An 18290-nucleotide genomic window follows, 5' to 3' on the forward strand; every position below is an offset into this window, starting at 1 on the left:
GTGCTACCTCTGAGCATCTTCACAAAAACAGTATAGGGCTAGTACTGTTATTATTCTCATTTTACAGATAAGGACACCAAGGCTTAGAGAGGCTGCATACCTCGAAAGGGCAACAGAATGAAAGAGAAAGGGATGGGATTTGGTAGATCTGGATTCTAATGAGTGTTTATATCCTCATCGTTGGAAGCTTGAAAAATATGGAAAGACATAAAAACATTTTTACCATAATCTCACACCCAGAAATAATCACTTGCAGACGACCACCTTCTTGCTGTATACCCACCTGGCAGAGAGACCGCAAGATCAAGCTTCTGGTGTCTCTTCTTACAAAGGCACCGGTCCCATTATGAGGATCCCACTCTCGTGACCTTATCTACTCCTAATTACCCCCTAAAGGCCTCAGCTCCAAATGCCACTCACATATGAATTGTCAGTCGGTGGAGTGGGGGACACAATTCAATCTGTAGCAAGGTGAACACAATGTTGACTGGTCTGATGGAGTTCACAGTCTTTGGGGGTCACTGACACGGAAACAACTCCAGGTCAGCCTAGAAACTGCAGAGGCAGGGTGTGAATTGGGAGGGGCTGCTCAGAGGACAACGGGGGGCTGTGGGAGGTCTCATAGGGTGGGAGGTCTGTACTGGGTTTGTGGGATGGAAAGGTGTCTCCAGGCAGACAGGTCGGGGAGAGGTGTGCTGGCAGGCAGAGCTACGTGTGCTTGAGGGGGGTCTGTGCTTTTAGAAAGCTAGGTGCGATTGGGTAGGCAGGGGTGCTGTGGACCGTCCAGGGATTGCCAAATACAGAGAAACGGGCTGGGGAAGCTAGCCAGAGCAAGAGAGCCAGTGGCACCTCATCCCTGGGCCCATGGTGCTGGCCAAAGACAGAGGGCAGACTTGCTTCCGCTTCCTCCTTCATCCAAATCAAAATCCTCAGTGCCGCCGGGTCAGAGCCCCTGACCGTTGGGCTGAGCCACCTTTGCCTCTTGAGGTGACGCGTTACCTGTACTGGCACCAACATCGTGGTGTTTGGAGAGCTCACGGAGACTGCTGTCCCTGCGTGGTTTCCAGCCCACTGTCTGCTGCCACAGTCCACCTGCTGGTGACCACACAGCACCCTGTACCCCAGGAAACATGAGTCTGGAAGGAGCTTTGGCTTCCTGAAAGCTGATTTTGGTTGATTTCTACCAGGACAAAGGAGGCGGGGGGAGGGAAAACCATACGAATTTAAACAAGAGTTCTCAAGCTTTAGAAGACACGGGTCACTCAGGGCACTTTTGAAGATGTGAGCTCCAAGCTCTCTCAAAATTCAGTTGGAATGGGGCAGGGCCTGTGAATCTGCATTTTAAAGAACACAGTGGGAAGTGTGGTACAGGGAACCCAGGGAGCACTCCTTGGAAGAACACGGGAGCGCTAAGTGTTTTCTATTTCCTCTTATCTTACTATTTCCTGCACCAGAGAGGAGGGGTCATTTGCAAGGAGCTGGAGAGAAAAATTAACATTTATCGAATGGCTATTACATGCCACACATTTATATAGGTGATCTGAATCTTCACCATAGAGTAAGCCACAGAAAGTTTAAGTAACTTAGCAAAGATGACACAGCCGTCAGGAGAGAGCAGAGTGGGATTTGACCCCTGGGCTATTGCAGCCCTAACAGCAAGACCCAGAAATAGAAGCCTCAGATGGCCCCTGCCCTCAGCTGCTGAGTCTCATTGCTGTTTTGCCCAGGTCATCACCTTAATACCATCCTACAACATCACTCTGAAGCCCAAAGAGGTCTGTAAGCTGGAAGTCATCTTTGCCCCGAAGAAACGCATCCCTCCCTTCTCTGAGGAGGTGTTCATGGAATGCATGGGGCTTCTGCGTCCTCTCTTCCTCCTTAGCGGCTGTTGCCAGGCCCTGGAGATCTCCCTGGACCAGGAGCATCTCCCCTTCGGGCCAGTCGTGTATCAGACACAAGCCACGCGTCGCATCCTTATGTTGAACACGGGTGACGTGGGTGCAAGGTAGGAGAGTGGCATCCCCACCCAGGGCCGAACACAGCTCTCTTGACTCTGGATTTGCCCTGGATTCAGACTGGATATTTGTTTTACAAGTGTAGCCACTTTTTCTTTCTTTCCCCTCCCTTTCACAGCCCCTCCCCTCCCTCAAGATCGGACGTGGCCCTGCTAGGGTGACTGCGGCCGCCAGGATTACAAAAATTAATGCAATAGAGAAGATTAGTTCAGTGCATGTTATACACCCTTTACATGGTTCCTTTTGCTTATTGCCAAAACAATTCTATGGTTGATCCATTTTACAGACGAGACGACTGAGACTACTTTTCCAAAATCGTGCATCCAGCTAGAACTTACACTGTGCAAGTGCAGTGCTAAGCATTCTTACGTATAAGCTCCCATTTAATTACCCCAGACCCCTGAGAGGTAGTACTATATTGTCCTCATTTCACAGATGAAGGTGAGGCTCAAGGAGGTCAGGTGATTTACCATATAAGCTCCCATTTAATTACCCCAGACCCCTGAGAGGTAGTACTGTATTGTCCTCATTTCACAGATGAAGGTGAGGCTCAAGGAGGTCAGGTGATTTACCTGAGGTCACATGGCTAAGAGGTGAGAAAGACGGGATTAGAACACAAGTATACCTCTGACTGCTCTCCTCTCCAGGCTCTTCCCTCTGGCTAGCAGGTGCCTGGCCCAGTCACGACTCAGGCATGCCACCATAACTGTGCAGACACCCCTCACCCAGACCTCAGTGTGGACAGTGCCCCGAGGGTGTGGCTGGAAGCACAGAGGGATGGCCCACAGAGGGATGACTAAGAGTGCCCCCAAGAACAGGTGGATCTCTCACCTGAAGGCATTGCCTCTGCCCTCCTGGATCTGACCTGAGAGGCAATGCAGGGGGTGCTTATAGCCATGGCCTTGGGAGGGTTCCAGTCCTAGCCCCGGCACTTCCTGGCTGTGTGATCTCGGATACACATGTGTTAGCGTGTTCGTGTGCATGTTCCTCGACGAGTCACTTGCAGAATATAAGATAAGATGCGGCCACTTCCCACCCTGCTCAGGTCTGAGAGGCAGCCAAGCTGTCTTACCCAGAAGTGACCTAGCTCTTGACTCCATCCGCCTTTGCTGTGCCCACATCCCAGGGAGTATTCAAAGGGGTGAACCTCTCAGCTAAAAGCCTAGGCAAAGTCCCTTGATCTCAGCAGCATTAAGCACCCCCCAGGATACTAGTAAACTGTCTTTCTTGTCTCCTTTTGTCTTGGAAAAGGTTTAAATGGGATGTCAAAAAATTTGAGCCCCATTTTTCCATCAGCCCAGAAGAAGGCTACATCACTGCAGGAATGGAGGTCTCTTTTGAAGTGACCTACCATCCCACTGAGGTGGGCAAGGAGAGTCTCTATAAAAACTTGCTCTGCTTCATCCATGGAGGCAATCCTCTGAACCTCACCCTATCTGGAGTCTGCGTGGGACCACCTTCAGTAAGAGAGGTCAGTAGCTGCTGCCCACAGAAGGGCCAATGGCAAGAGTGGGCCCAGCAGGCACCACAATTGAATTCAGCTGGACCTTCTAGAAACAAGTGACTCTGTTCAAACAGTCCTCTGTGCCAACGTCAAACATTCAGACCTGCTCCCTCCCACCACAGGGCCTTTGCATATCCTATTCCCCACTGCTGCAATATTCATTTCCCCTCTTCATTTAGTTAATTCCTATTCATTCTTCAGCTGTCAACTCAAGCATTACATTCTCAAGGAAGGTTGCCCTGACATATTTGGCTAGATCAAATTTTGTTACAAGCACTGTAAGTAAAGGGTAAACACTTTCCCCTTCTCTCTCATAAAAAAAAAAAAAAAAGTTGGGAGTCAGGTTGTGGGCTTGAGTTAACCTTCTGCTAGCCTTGTCCCTAGAAACCTAACAGTAGACTCCATTCCACTTACGGTAAAAAATCACTTATGGTAAAAATGACACCTGATCTCCATCTCTATAATTTTGTTATTTCAAGAATCTTATGTAAATGGAATCACCCAGTGTGCTATGAACATGTATGTACAAATCTTGGCAAGAAAATATGCTTCCATTTTCTTGGGTAAATACCCAGATGGCTGGGGCACAAAGCAGGCATATATTTACTTTTTAAAGAACCTACTAAACTCTTTTCCAAAGTGGTTGTGTTATTTCCACTTGCATCTCATTTTGCCCACACTTGTTACCACCTGTTGTTTTAATTTTAGCCATTCTAATAAATATAAGGTGGTATCTCATTGTGGCTTTTAATTTGTGGTTCCCTAATGACTGATGACATTGAGAATCTTTTCAGGTATTTGTTTGCCATCCATATATCATCTTTGTTGAAGTATCCGTTTGAATTCTCTGTCCATATTTAATTGGGATGTTTGTTTTCTTATTATTGAGTTTTGAGAGCTCTTCATATATTCAGGGCACAAATTTTACATTTAGATCTTAATCTGTTTAGAGTTAATTTTTGTATGTAGCATAAGCTATGGATCAAAATTCATTTTATTTTATCATTTGTATGTGGATATTCAGTTGTTCTAGCACCATTTGTTGAAGATTATCCTTTCTCCACTGAAATGCCTCTGCACCTTGGTCAAAACTCATTTAACCACATACGTGCAGGTGTCTATTGCTGAATGCTGTCCTTGTCCACTGATCTATTTGACTCTTTTTACCAACAGTGCCACACCGTCCACACTGCTGAATTCAGTGGTCAGTTCTCAACTGTTGACCTGTTGATAGTATTTGATACCTTGAACAAGTCCCTTGAAGGAAGATGCTTCAAACACTTCACATGGTCCCTAGGATGCCACCCTCTCCTGGGTTTCCTCCTACCTTATTAGATGCTCCTTCTCATCTCCTCTTCTGATTTTTTTTAACACTGGAGTGTGTCAGTCAGGAATTGATTCTTAAATTTCTTCTTTTATCTAAAAACACTTAACTTCTTGATAATCTCATCCAGTTTCTTGGCCTTTAAAAAAAAACATTGCTATACTCCCAAATATGGATGCCAGCCTAAACCTTTCCTTGAATTCCTCATTTGTAAATTTCACTACCTACTTCAGATGTCTGTTTTCTTCCAGGTGGTAAATTTCACCTGCCAGGTACGCTCCAAGCACACGCAGACCATCATGCTTTCAAACCGCACCAACCAGACCTGGAACCTCCACCCCATCTTTGAGGGTGAGCACTGGGAGGGGCCAGAGTTCATCACCCTGGAGCCCCATCAGCAAAACAAGCCCTATGAGATTACCTACAGACCCCGCACCATGAACTTGGAGAACCGCAAACATCAGGTAGGCTGAGGCTCCCCCCCACCGCCCCCATTGATTTTCCTGTGGGGTTGGAGGGAGGAGTCATGCAAGAGGGGTGAGGAGAATCCCACGAATGATGTTGGAACAATGGGGAATAATGCAGATTATGGAGACCAAAACTTCCCTTGTTGCCTGTATTTTTTCATGTACAGGGGATTTTCTTGGAACAAGGGGCTCAGTTCTGAACAGAGTCCTGGACTAAGCATCAAGTAATTAATATTTAGCTTAATTGTACAAATAGCATCATCGCCACTGTAACAAAATTTTAAAAAGAAAAGAAGCCATAATCTTCCACCCTAAAGAAAGAGAATTTTTTCTTCTAAGCTGTATTTTTTTTAACTTTATTTATTTATTTTGAAAGAGAGGGAGTAGGGGAGGGGCAGAGAGAGAGACAGAATTGCAAGCAGGCTCCACCCTGTCAGTGCAGAGCTGGACGTGGGGCTCAATCTCACGAACCATGAGAGCATGAGCTGAGCCAAAATCAAAAGTTGGACACTTAACCAACTAAGCCACTCAGGTGCCTCTAAGCTTTACTTTCTTTTTAAGTAATCTCTACACCCAGGGTACGGTTGAACTCACAACCCCGCAATCAAGAATCAGATGCTCTACCGACTGAATCAGCCAGTCACCCCAAGAACTGTTTTCTCCTATCTTTACTACCAGTCCTTATTCAGATACAGTCATAGTTGCCATCATAGAATACCTAATTTTGCACTCAGTTTATTTTTACTTTACATTAGATCATGAACATTTTTCTGTTTAACTAGTCTTTGTGATGTAATCATGTTTAATGATGGCCTAATATTTCATGGAATGAAAGTTCCATAATTTATGTAATACTCCTCAGTTGTTGAATATTAAAGTTATTACTACCAGATTTTCATCATTATTATAAATGGTTCTAATGCGTGTGTGTGTGTGTGTGTGTGTGTGTGTGTGTGTGTGTAGCTTTTTCCTCCGAAGGGATTTTTAAGTTCGCTGGGGAAAGGTGACCCAGCTAGCTTTATCGATAGAGCATGAGACTTTTAAGTTGCCTGGGGTAGAGTTCCTGGTTCAAATACATATGAACATTTTTATGACTCTTAAAACATACTACCAAGGTTATTTCAAGAGTTATGCTTATGCAAGGGCCTCTATTAATCCTGTGTCACTACCACGCCTAAGAGGTACCTAATAAAGGACCTTCTGTGCCATTTTGACCACGTTTCTTCTTCTCCTTAGGGCACCCTCTTCTTCCCCCTCCCAGATGGGACTGGCTGGCTGTATATGCTGCATGGGACTTCTGAGCTCCCCAAAGCCGTGGCCAGTATCTACCGTGAAGTACCATGTAAGACACCCTATGTTGAACTCCTGCCAATAACCAACTGGCTTAATAAGCCCCAGAGGTGAGAGAGTGGGGCTAGGGGTTGGGATGGAGGAGATGGAGGGAGGACTTCTACTGTCTAGCCTGGCCCTTCCCATGGTCAGGGCCTCTAGAGACATTGAGGGGCTAAAAGAATCAGAGGCAAAGTTCCCTGATGTAACCAAGCATTGTCTGAACTCTAAGCTTCCAGACAGTCAGTGCTATCTATGAATAACTGATAACTTAAGTCTCCTAGAACAGTGCCTGACGTAAAATAAGTGCTCAAATAAATGTTAGATGTTATTATTATTATCAAAATGATAATCATGATGGTTATTCTTGAGTTCTCTGTCTTATCACCTAAGCCACTGGCCAGAGAAGGATGTCCCTTGGATCTTATTTGCAGTGGGAGTAGAGTAGAATACAAGGGCTAGAGGAATTGACAACCAGCCTGGTCCCCTTCTTTTACAGAGAAGGAGCCAAAGCCTGGGAGAAGAAGCTTACTTACTGAAGGCCACCAGTTAGCATAGTGGATAAGGGCTCAGACCTAAGTTTGAATCCTAGTTGTACCAATAACTAGTCATGTGACCTGAACATGTTTCCTTCTCTTGGCCTCTATTTCCTCATTAGTAAAATGGGGGTGATAATTATATGTGTCTCCTACAGACACTGTGAGGATTAAATGCCTCTAACACATTTGGAGCACTGACTCAGTAGCTGGCACATCACAGGTGTCGTCAATAAATGGTAGTTATTGTTATTGTTAGAGACAAAGGACCAGAACCCTGGACCCACGTGCTTATCATAAAATCAAGAGTAGAGATAGCACCTTTCCTTCTTTTCCTTGGGCAAATGGTTTCATTTTCTCTATCCTCTCTTCATGTGTTCCTGTGCTCCCCCAGATTCCGGGTCATCGTGGAAATGGTGAAACCAGAGAGGCCAGATCTAAGTGTCACCTTAAAAGGCCTTGATTACATTGATGTACTGTCTGGCTCCAAGAAAGATTACAGGCTGAACTTCTTTTCCCACAAGGAGGGACTCTACAGTGCAAAGGTATCCACGTGTTAAAGACATTTCCCTGGAACTCTGGAGGTTTGCCCCAAGGTTAATAATCCTGGTGTTAGGGAGTGAAGATGTCCTCCCACAGCCAGCCCATCCTTATCCTGCTGGGCTAACCAGTTAGAGACCTGACAAAGCTTTCAGGATTCCCAGCCTCTTGAAGATGAAGCCAGATGGCAGGGCCATCCATCCATCATGTAGACCCACGACAAGCCTTCAAGGCAACAGAATTGTGAAAATCCTTAAGCAGTAACACTGGGCCAGCAGTGTGGTGGCACTGGGCCACCAGACCACAATAATAAGAAAAGGTCCCCTTTCCTGAGTGATTATAGTGGCCAGCATTGTATTGAACATTTAGTACATATAGCTAGTAATGTCAGAGCCAGGATTCAACTCAGAGCCATTTGCTCCAAGACACCACAGGGTCGTTCACACATGAGCTGTTTCTCCTCATTCATTCATTAGCTCAGCAAGTACCTATAAGCATATATGCCACACTCTAAACTAAGTGCTGGCAACACAGCAATGATCAAAAATAGACGCAGTCCCTGTTTTCATCAAATGCACTGTCCAGTGAAAGGAGAAGGGCATTAACCAAATAATGGTACTATGAATGTATAATTACAAAATGAGATACATGCTTTGAAGAAAAGGAGTGTATATGGGTCAGTAGCTCACAGGAGAGATTAGGGCTGAAGATAACATATGGAAATTACTCATTTACAGACAGTATCAGAAGCTATGATGAAGGAAGGAATCAGCTAGGGAGATTTTAAAGTGAAAAAAGAAAGAACCTAGGAACCCATCTCCTACCTCCAGAAGAGATATTGGCAAAACTCACACAGTGGGATGTCATCCCCTCTCCTAAAATCACTGAGGTAGACTGCTCCACTCAGATCGCATTCACAGACTAACAGAGAACCTTAGAATCAAAGTATCATAAAACATCTGAAGAAAAAAAAAAAGCCACCATAAATGGAAACACCAGCTCAACAAAGGGGAACCCCTAAGATAAAAGAGTCATTAAAGCAAACAGAATATTTTTAGTGAACATTATTAATACTCTCAAAGGAATAAAGGAAGATAATCATACCCATGAAAAGCGACAGGCTATTGTGGAAGACAATCAGAGACCCTAAAAATTAAAAAATTGAATACTTTTAATGGAAAACCTTAGAGGAAGGCTGAATAGTATAATGAACTCTGAGGAAGAGATTACTAGTAAGTTAGAAGATAGAGCTGATTTAGCACATGAGCACAAAGAAATGGCAAGAGTGGAAGGAAACAATAAGTGCTGAAGAGGGTGTGGAGAAGTTGGATCCCTCATACATTGCTGGTGGGAGTGCAAATGGCGCAGCTGCTGTGGAAAACAGTCTGGCATTCCTTAGATGGTTAAACATGGAGTTACCGTGTGACTCAGCAATTTCACTCCTAGGTATATACTCAGGATAAATGAAAATATATGTCCAAACAAGAACCTGTACATAAATGTTCATAGCAGCATTATTCATAAGAACCAAAAAATAGAACCAAACAAAACAAACCAAATGTCATCAACCCAAATGGACAAATATAATGGAATATTTTTTGGCAATAAAAAGAAATGGAAATGAAGTGCTAATACATGCAACACGTCAATGAACCTTGAAGGAATTATGATAGCTAAACAAAGCCATCACAACTGGCCGCATATTGTATGATTTCATTCATATGAAATGTCCAGAATAGGCGGATCTATAGAAAGAGAAAGTAAATTAGTGGCGATGGGTTAGGAGGAAATGGGGAATGATTGGTAATGGGTGCAGGGTTTCTTTTTGGGGTGATAAAAATGTTCTAAAATTGATTGTGGTGATATTTGCACCACTTTGTGAATGTACTAAAACCCACTAAGTTATACACTTTAATTGGGTGAATTATATGTTATGTGAATTGCGTGTCAATAAAGCTGTTTCAAAAAAAGAAAGGAAGTATGACACAGAAAATATACATCAAAAAGTTCTAATAGCTATCTACTAAGAGCTCCCAAAACAGGAAAGCAAGATAATAGGAGGAAGAAAATACTCTTCAAAATAATTGAAGAAAAACTTCCAGGGGCATCAGGGTGGCTCAGTCGGTTAAGCGTCCGACTTTGGCTCAGGTCATGATCTCGTGCTTCATGAGTTCTAGACCCTCATTGGACTCTGTGCTGATAGCTCAGAGCCTGGAGCCTGCTTTGGATTCTGTGTCTCCTTCTCTCTCTGCCCCTCCCTAGCTCTCTCTCTCTCTCTCTCTCTCTGCCTCAAAAATAAATAAACATTAAAAAAAACTTCCAGAACTGTTTGAGAAAGACTGAGTCTTCTAATTGAAGGGACCCACCAACTTTCCAAATAGGGTGAATGAAAAAAAGACTCACATCTAAATAGGTGAGACCAAAATTGTAGAAAACTGGGATAAAAAAGAAAATCCTAAATGATTCTAAAGAAAGTAAAAGGAAATAATCACAATAACATCAGGTTTCTCATGGCAACACTGAATACAAGAAGCAATGGAGTAAGCTATTCATATGATTTAGAGTGTTTTCAATCTAGAACCTTTTCCAAACAAAACTATTACAAGGGCAAAATAAAGACATTTTTAAACTTGCAAGGACTCAAAATAACCTACCCATATATATAATCCCTGTTTGAAAGAAGCACCACAAAATAATAAGTTTTTAAATTAGCAAAATTTTAAAAATAAGTAAATGAATTCAAGAAGAAAACAAAAGGTTATAATGAACAAAGACTCAAAATTCTATTGATAGGTAATTTCAAATAATTGCTGAAAAGCAATCTGAAGTGAATATTTCATATGACCTCAATATAGGAAATAGCAAGGGGAGAAATAAAATAATGCAAGGAAATTTTTTTCTCATTTAGTGGGAAGAAAACGGGGAAATGAAAGATACTTGTTTCTTCATCAAGAAAGGTAGGGCACGAATAGAGATGGCCATAAACTGTAGCTGTAAAGAGAAAAATATATGTAAATATATGTTTTAAAGTGTTAACTAAAAATAACAGGGAACTCAGATCACAGATCTCTTTACAATAATAAGTATTAGGGGCTCCTGGATGGCTCAGTCAGTTAGGCATCCGACTTTGGCTCAGGTCATGATTTCGCAATATCTGTGAGTTCGAGCCCCACATTGGGCTCTGTGCTGACAGCCTGGAACCTGCTTTGGATTCTATGTCTCCCTCTCTCTCTGCACCTCCCCCCAAAAAAGTAAGTAAACATTTAAAAAATAATGATAAGTATTCAAATTAACAATACAAAAGTTTTTTTAAAAAAGTCAAAAGCGCTTCTGACGACGATGGAGTAACTACTACTGCCACCATAAACAACCATAAAACTGAACAAAATATCAGAGGCAACCCTTCTCAGGCATTGGACAACAGTAGCACAATACCGCAATCCCTCAAAGAGAAGAAAAGCTAATGAGATGAATCTCCACAATTATCCTGGCTCTCTGCCAAGGGACAATTTCTTGACTGCAATGCAGTGAGCTAGAATCTAAGCAAAGCACAACAGCCCCAGTGAGCTGACGATACAGAAATTAAAATTTGGTGCAGTTGAAATAGCTGGTCTCTAAAAGGTAGGAGTGGGGCAATGCATCGAGTGGCAGGATGTCAGGGGGAAGGGAGACAAAAGTGTGTGTGGGAATTCCCTTCAAAGTCTTTGGCTGACAGTTGTACTGCACATGCACAAGGTGAGACTACATGAGATTTATCAGAGAGCAGCTTCTAAAAGAGATTGATAAAGGAACAAAGATACGTTGATCAGTGCCCAGGGAACATTGGAGGTTTGGCTCAGCCAGAGTGGAGAGATTACATTAACATCTCATTAACATCCTAGGAACCCAGTTGAAATACCAGAAAGGCCAGAAGAAAGGACCATGCCCTTATAATAAGTCCTTTTAGGCCCTTAGAAAGCCTAAAACTAAACCGCAACAAGATCTGTAGGAAGGACAAAATTTGGAGACTGAATCCTACCAAGTTGGAAGGTCTCGAAAAACACCTTGAGCTTTGTATAGGTCTGCTCTAACAAAGCATAAAACCAAACCTACACAAGCTTATCAGTCAATAATTGAACTGCCTCCTAGAATAAAATCAACACTCTCACATGGAAGGTAACAGAATCCAGAATCTCTACAATGATTATCAACAATGTCCAGTACATAAACAAAAATTACTAGACTTGTAAGGAAGGAGAGGAATGTAACCAATAGTCAAGAAAAATACAGGCAATGAAAACGGACTCCAAAATGGGCCAGATATTGCATTTAGCAGACGAAGACTTCAAAGCAGCTTTTATAAACATGATCAGAAATAAAAGAAAATATTTCAAATAATTAGACAGATAAGGAATCTCAGCAAAGAAATGGAAACTATATTTTAAAAAAAGGAGCTGAACAGATATTTGAGAATAGAAAACTACAATAAACTGAAATGAAAATTTCACTGGATGTGCTTAACAGCAGATTGGAGATGTGAAGATTCAGTGAACTTGAGACAAATCAATAGAACATTTCTAATCTGAATGATAAAGAGAAAAAAGATTGAATAAAAAGAACCAGAGCTTCAGGAACCTGTGGGAAAGTATAAAAATTTTTAATTCATAGGTAATGTGAGTCCTAGAAGAGAAGAAAGTGAGTATGGAGCAGAAAACTATTTGAAAAAAAATTGCTGAAATTTCTCTGATTTGATTAAAAAACATTACAGATCCAAGAAACTTGGCAAACCTCAAGCAGGAGAAATACAAAGAAAACCATGAGATACAAGAAAACCATGTCTGTGTACATCATAGTAAAACTGCTGAAAACCAAAGAGAAAGAGAAAAGCTTAAGACAACCAGATACAAAAGATCTAAAATAGGGGAAAACAGTAAAAAGACTTCTGACTTCTCTTCAGTTATAATGGAAGCCATCTGCAAAATGCTAAGTTCTATCAACCTAGAATCTTTATTCACTGAAAACATCCTTTAAAATGGAGATATTTTCAGAGAAAACATGAGAGAATTCACTGCCAGCAGACTTGCATTAGAAAACAACACATTGATAGGTATTCTTTGGCCTGAAGAAAAATTATACCAGTTAGCAATTTGGGTCTAATGGAAGGAAAGAGAGCCCTAAAAATCTAAAAATGGTAAATAAGTACACACACACACACACACACACACACACACACACACAGCTTCTAAGAACTTTCTAAAAACGACAACTGACAGTTTATAGCAAATATGATAACACTGTTAGGTGGGTGTTCTTATGTGTGTAGAAGTAAAAGATATGACAACAAAAGCACAGAAGATAGAGTGGTTAGGTCAATAAAATTATACTTTAGTAAGGTTAGCGCATTTGCCAAATTGGAAGTGTGCATAAGGAGCATGAAGGGTCAGTTATAAAGTGGGAAGTGATAAAATACTACTCAAAATAAATTTCACAAGTTAAAAATTCATATTGTCAGCTGTAGAACAACCACTAAAAATCTATAATTAAAAAATATAGCTAAGAAGCCAGTAGAGGAAATAAAATACATTACAAAAGATTGCATGTCAAGCCAAAAGGAAACAGGAAAGGAATAACAGAGAAACAAAATAAGTAAGTAAATAAGTAAATAAATAAATAAGACAAATGGAAAATAACCAACAAGAAGGCAGACTTCAACCTAAACATAGAAAGAATTATTTTAGGGCACCTGGGTGGTTTGGTCAGTTGAGCATCCAGCTTTGACTCAGGCATGATCTCACAGTTTGAGTTCCAGCCCTGCATCGGGCTTGCTGCTGTCAGCACAGAGCCTGCTAAGGATCCTCTCTTTCTCTCTCTCTCTGCCCCTCCCCTGTTCACACTATCTCAAAAATAAATAAACATTAAAAAAAGAATTATTTTAAATGTAAAAGACTGAACACTCCAATTAAAAGACAGGGTGCCAGAAGCACTCTAAAGCTAAAGACAGGAAGAAGTTGAAAGTAAAATCAGATCCGTAAAGAACTATTACCATATACTAGTAATAATATAAACAACTCAAAGTATTAAAAAGGGCAAAAGACTCCAATAGACTCTATCTCACAGAAGTAATGTGTGAATGACCAATAAGCACATGAGAAGATGCCCAACATCATCAGTCACCTGGGAAACAAGCAGAAAAAGGTGAGCAGCTTACCATATCAACTGCAGAGGTGAGGAGACAATGTACTGCAGTCACAAGTGTGGGCTCTGGAGTCAGATCAACTTGGTTCAAATCCTGGCTCTGACACTTCTCTCTACATGTGACCTTGGCAAGATAACTTAACCTTGCTAAACTTCAGTTTCTTTGGCTTTAAAAAACAAAAACAAACAGTGAGGGGAATAATAATGTTGCCTACAAATTGTTTAACTAAGTACTTCTAGTGCCTGGCACACAGTAATCATTCACTAAATGTTAGATGCCGTCATTATTACTGTTAGTATTATTGTCTATTCCAGCAGCAATGGGCATAGGAAGGAGAAAGGGTGGCTGGTAGGGATTCAGACAGGGTGGGAGTGCCCGTGTCAGCCTGGCACCCATGCTGTATGTACCCAGGCAATGCTAATAGAGAGAAGGAACTCAAGACAGCTGAAGACCCTCCACTAACCCCTCTCCTCTGCTTTCTTCCTCCCCCTCTCCCCGCGAACCCAGGTGATCTTCCGAAACGAGGTGACCAATGAGTTTTTATACTACATGGTGGGTTTCAGGGTCATCCCTTCAGGCGTCATCAAAACCATTGAGATGGTGAGCCCCGTCCGACAGAGCACATCAGCCTCCATCAAGGTGGAGAACCCTCTGCCCTATACAGTGACCTTCTCCATGGAATGCAGGGTCCCTGACATCAGCCTGCCTTCCCAGTTTGTGGTGCCTGCCAACTCTGAGGTATGACCCTGGCTACCAGGGGCTCCCTGATATCTGTGATAGAGGCATCCCTGAAGCTGGGCCAGCCCCAGGAGTGGGAAGGCAGGGGACGGTGCATCAATCACACTCCTGATCTGTCCTCTCCCCTTCTGCCCTTTGGTTCAGACATGTAAAAGGGACTTACTAATCATGAACACTTGCCTCTGTTATACACTTGTTTGCTTTGTTCAAACTGAAAACATTTTTGTTTTTTGCTAATTATAAAGGTAATGTAGTATATACGTGGTGAAGAGGGAAGCAAGGGACATAGTAGTGTATCGAGTGAACAGCAGGCGCTCTCGTTTATATGTTTGCTTGTGCACAGACCCGCTTCAGGAAAGACACATAACCTGTGACTGCTGAGAAGACGTGCCCTGGAATTCTGGGCTGCTGTGGAGATGAACTTTCTTTTGACTCTTTTTGGTGTATGGCTCCAAATTCTCACTGTCTAGATCCCATCAAAATCCCTTCTGTTTCTCCAGCTCGAGCCCACCTGCTTATTCCCTGCATCCACCCTAGCTCTGCTTTCCCCTTCAGAACCCCAAACCTGGTGTGTTCTTCAGAGACCTTCCATGCCCTTTATTTTATATTTTTCATCATGAATTGTAAAATCTACACAGAAAACTAGGATATATATATATATATATATATATATATATATATATATATATACACACATATGTATGTATGGATGGATGTATATATATGTACTAAAACAGGTTCACTTAAATAACTATGAAAGAACTATCTGTATAACCAGTACCCAGGCCAGGAAATAAAAAGTGGCCACCATCCCCAGAAACCTCTGTCCCCACTCACAATATCATCCCTCACCCCTAAAAGTTCCCACTATCCTTATTTTGTAATCATTTCTTGCTTTTAAGCCATATGGTTTGGGTTTGTCTGTTTTCAAACTTTATACAAAAGAAATCCTACTAATTGCATTCTTCAGTGTTTTATGCCTTGCTCAGTATTGTATATTCTGACGATCATCACATTGATGCATGCAGCTGAGGTCCATCCATCCTCACCACTGTAGAATATTCCATCATACGACTATACCACAATTTAGATAACCATTCTACTGAGGCCAGACATCTGTGTTGGCTTCAGTGTTTGGCTATCATGAAATATGCTGCCCTGGACCTCACCGTGCAAGTGCCTTCCTGATGTACACGGTGTGTTTCTCCCCAGTGTACACCCAGGAGTAGAATCACTGGGTCACAGGGTGTGCTTGCCTTTAATTGCCAGTCAGGAGAGAATCTCCAGTGAGCAATGAGAGCTCACCAACTTTTGGCATTGTCAGATTTTTAAAGGTTTACCAATCCAATAAGCTAATAGCTCCTCATGGTCTTAATTTACCTTTTTACAAACAGATAGGCTTTAGTCGGATAACAGTTTGTGTTGGAGATTTGCCTCTGTGGTCATGAGCGAGAATGGACCAGCTTTCCTTTCTTGTATTCTTTGTCCAATTTGAGTTCCCGTTCCACCAGCGATAGAAAAAGAATCGGGGATTTGCCTGCTTCCTCAACTCTGTGAAAGAGTTTATAAAAGATTGAAATTATGTCTTCCTTGAACCACGGATGAAGCCAATGAGCCCTGGGGTTTTCTTTGTGAGAAGATTGTCTGCTACTGATTTGATTCCTTTCATGAGTTATCACACTACTCAGATTTTCTGTTTCTTCTTGAATCAGTAATGATAGCATGTCTGTTTCATCCATATATTCACAAAATTGGCATAACATTGTTAATATCCTCTTACTACTTTCTTATGTGATGTTCCTTTTTCATCTCTAATATTGGTTGTAGCTTCTATTTCTTGATTGGTTTTTCTAGAGGTTTCTCAGTATATCTTATATTCAAGAAGGCATTTTTTGATTTTGTTGGTACTCTTTATTGTATGTTTGTTTTCAGTTGCTTGATTTCTGACCTTTTTATTATTTCCTTCTTTCTGCTTCTTTTGGGTTACTGGTGCTTTACCTAACTTCTAAGATGGATGCTTAGTGCATTAACTTCTAGTTTTCTTTATTTTCCAATATGCACATTTAAGATTATAAGTTGCCCTCTAAGTGCTGCTTTAGCTGCAGTGTACAAAGTTTTACATGTAGTATATTTTGTCATTAAGTTCAAAAATGTCCTTTCATTATTATTAATACTTCTTTTTTGACTCATGGGTTATTATAAGTATTTCTCAATTTCCAAACATGTGGATTGTTCTATATGTTATTTTTTAAATTATTTTGTGGTCAGGGAATATATTCCATATTTCAGTGCTCTAGAATTTGTTTAGATCTGCTCTACGGCCCACTATATGATCTTTTCCTTAATCTTCCATTTATTTTTAAAAAGCATGTGTTTGCCATTTTGATATTCATTCTCTGTACCCTAGCTGATATTTTGGTCTGCTTGTTTGGTCAGATTTAAGAGAGTGTGTTAAAGTCACCACTCTGACAGGGATTTGTCTGTTTGTCCTTGTAGATCTGTCGTGTTTTTGCTTTATATACTTTGAAGCTATATTACTAATTACATTAAAATCATAATATGCTTCTGGTGATGTTACATTAAGACTTGGTAGTCTCTTACATTTCTGTTCTTCAAGAGTATCTTGGCTATTCTTGGCCCTTTGCATTGTCATATAAATCAGCTTGTCATGTTCTTCCAAAAATATTAAATTAACTATTAGGATTTTGATTGGGTTATTTTAAGAATGTATTAGTTACCTGTTGACCCATAACAAATTACCCTAAAAATCAGCAGCTTAAACCCACAAACATTTATTATATACACAGTTTCTGAGGATCAGGAATCCACGAGCAGCAGCTTAGCTGTGTAGTCAGGGTCTTTCATGAGGATGTAGTCAGTTGTCAGCAGGACTCCAGTCATCTCTAGGTTTGACTGGGGCTGGATAATCTGCTTCTAAACTCACTCATGGAGTTGTTGGAAAGGCCTTAGTTCCTTGCTGGCTACTGGCTGGAGGCTTCAGTTCCTCACCACATACACCTCTCCCTTCAGCTGCTTTCAACATGACAGCTCACTTCCTAAAAGTGAGTGATCTGAGGGAAGCTGAGAGAGCAAGGGAGAGAGAGCACGCACAAGACAGAAACCACAGTCTTTTCCACTTCATCTCAGAAGTGATATGCCATCTCTCTGCCATGTACTAGTGGTCACACAGACCAGCCCTGGCACAATATGGGAGAGGATGACACAAGAGTGTAATAGCAGGAGGGTGGGGATCACCGGAGGCCATCTTGAAGCATATTTGTCACAGAGAGAATTCCAGTCTTTACACAATTGAGATTTCTAACTCATGAGCAGATCTCCATTTATTTAACTCTTCTTATTTAATTTCTCTCAATGATATTTTTTTTGTTTTCTATGTAAAAGACTTACTCATATTTTGTTAGATTTATGTCTAGGTTTTATATATTTTGGTGCTATTGTAAATGGTATTTTTTTTTATTTTGTTTTCTATTGGTTGTAGTATGTAACAATATAACTGATTTTTATATATTGACTTTGCCCCCTTTTTTGTCTTTTTAAGTTTTTTATTTTAATCCCAGTTAGTTAACATACAGTGTTGTATTAGTTTCAGGTGTACAATATGGTGATTCAACGATTCCATACATCACCCTGTGCTCATCACA

At 41.4% G+C, this 18290-nt stretch overlaps 1 protein-coding gene across 12 annotated transcripts in view; it reads left to right on the forward strand.

Annotated features, from left to right (window-relative positions):
- Positions 1 to 18290, forward strand: part of HYDIN (HYDIN axonemal central pair apparatus protein) — a 441202-nt gene that overhangs the window by 415603 nt on the left and 7309 nt on the right. For all 12 annotated transcript variants that reach the window (XM_042967954.1, XM_042967958.1, XM_042967953.1 and 9 more), the window contains 6 exons: positions 1728 to 2005; positions 3267 to 3486; positions 5095 to 5307; positions 6547 to 6710; positions 7570 to 7720; positions 14398 to 14628. In XM_042967954.1, the coding sequence (XP_042823888.1) occupies positions 1728 to 2005; positions 3267 to 3486; positions 5095 to 5307; positions 6547 to 6710; positions 7570 to 7720; positions 14398 to 14628 (1257 nt within the window). The remainder of the gene's footprint in view (positions 1 to 1727; positions 2006 to 3266; positions 3487 to 5094; positions 5308 to 6546; positions 6711 to 7569; positions 7721 to 14397; positions 14629 to 18290) is intronic.

Source organism: Panthera tigris, chromosome E2 (genome assembly GCF_018350195.1).
Source record: "Panthera tigris isolate Pti1 chromosome E2, P.tigris_Pti1_mat1.1, whole genome shotgun sequence".
In the NCBI taxonomy this organism is placed as follows: domain Eukaryota; kingdom Metazoa; phylum Chordata; class Mammalia; order Carnivora; family Felidae; genus Panthera; species Panthera tigris.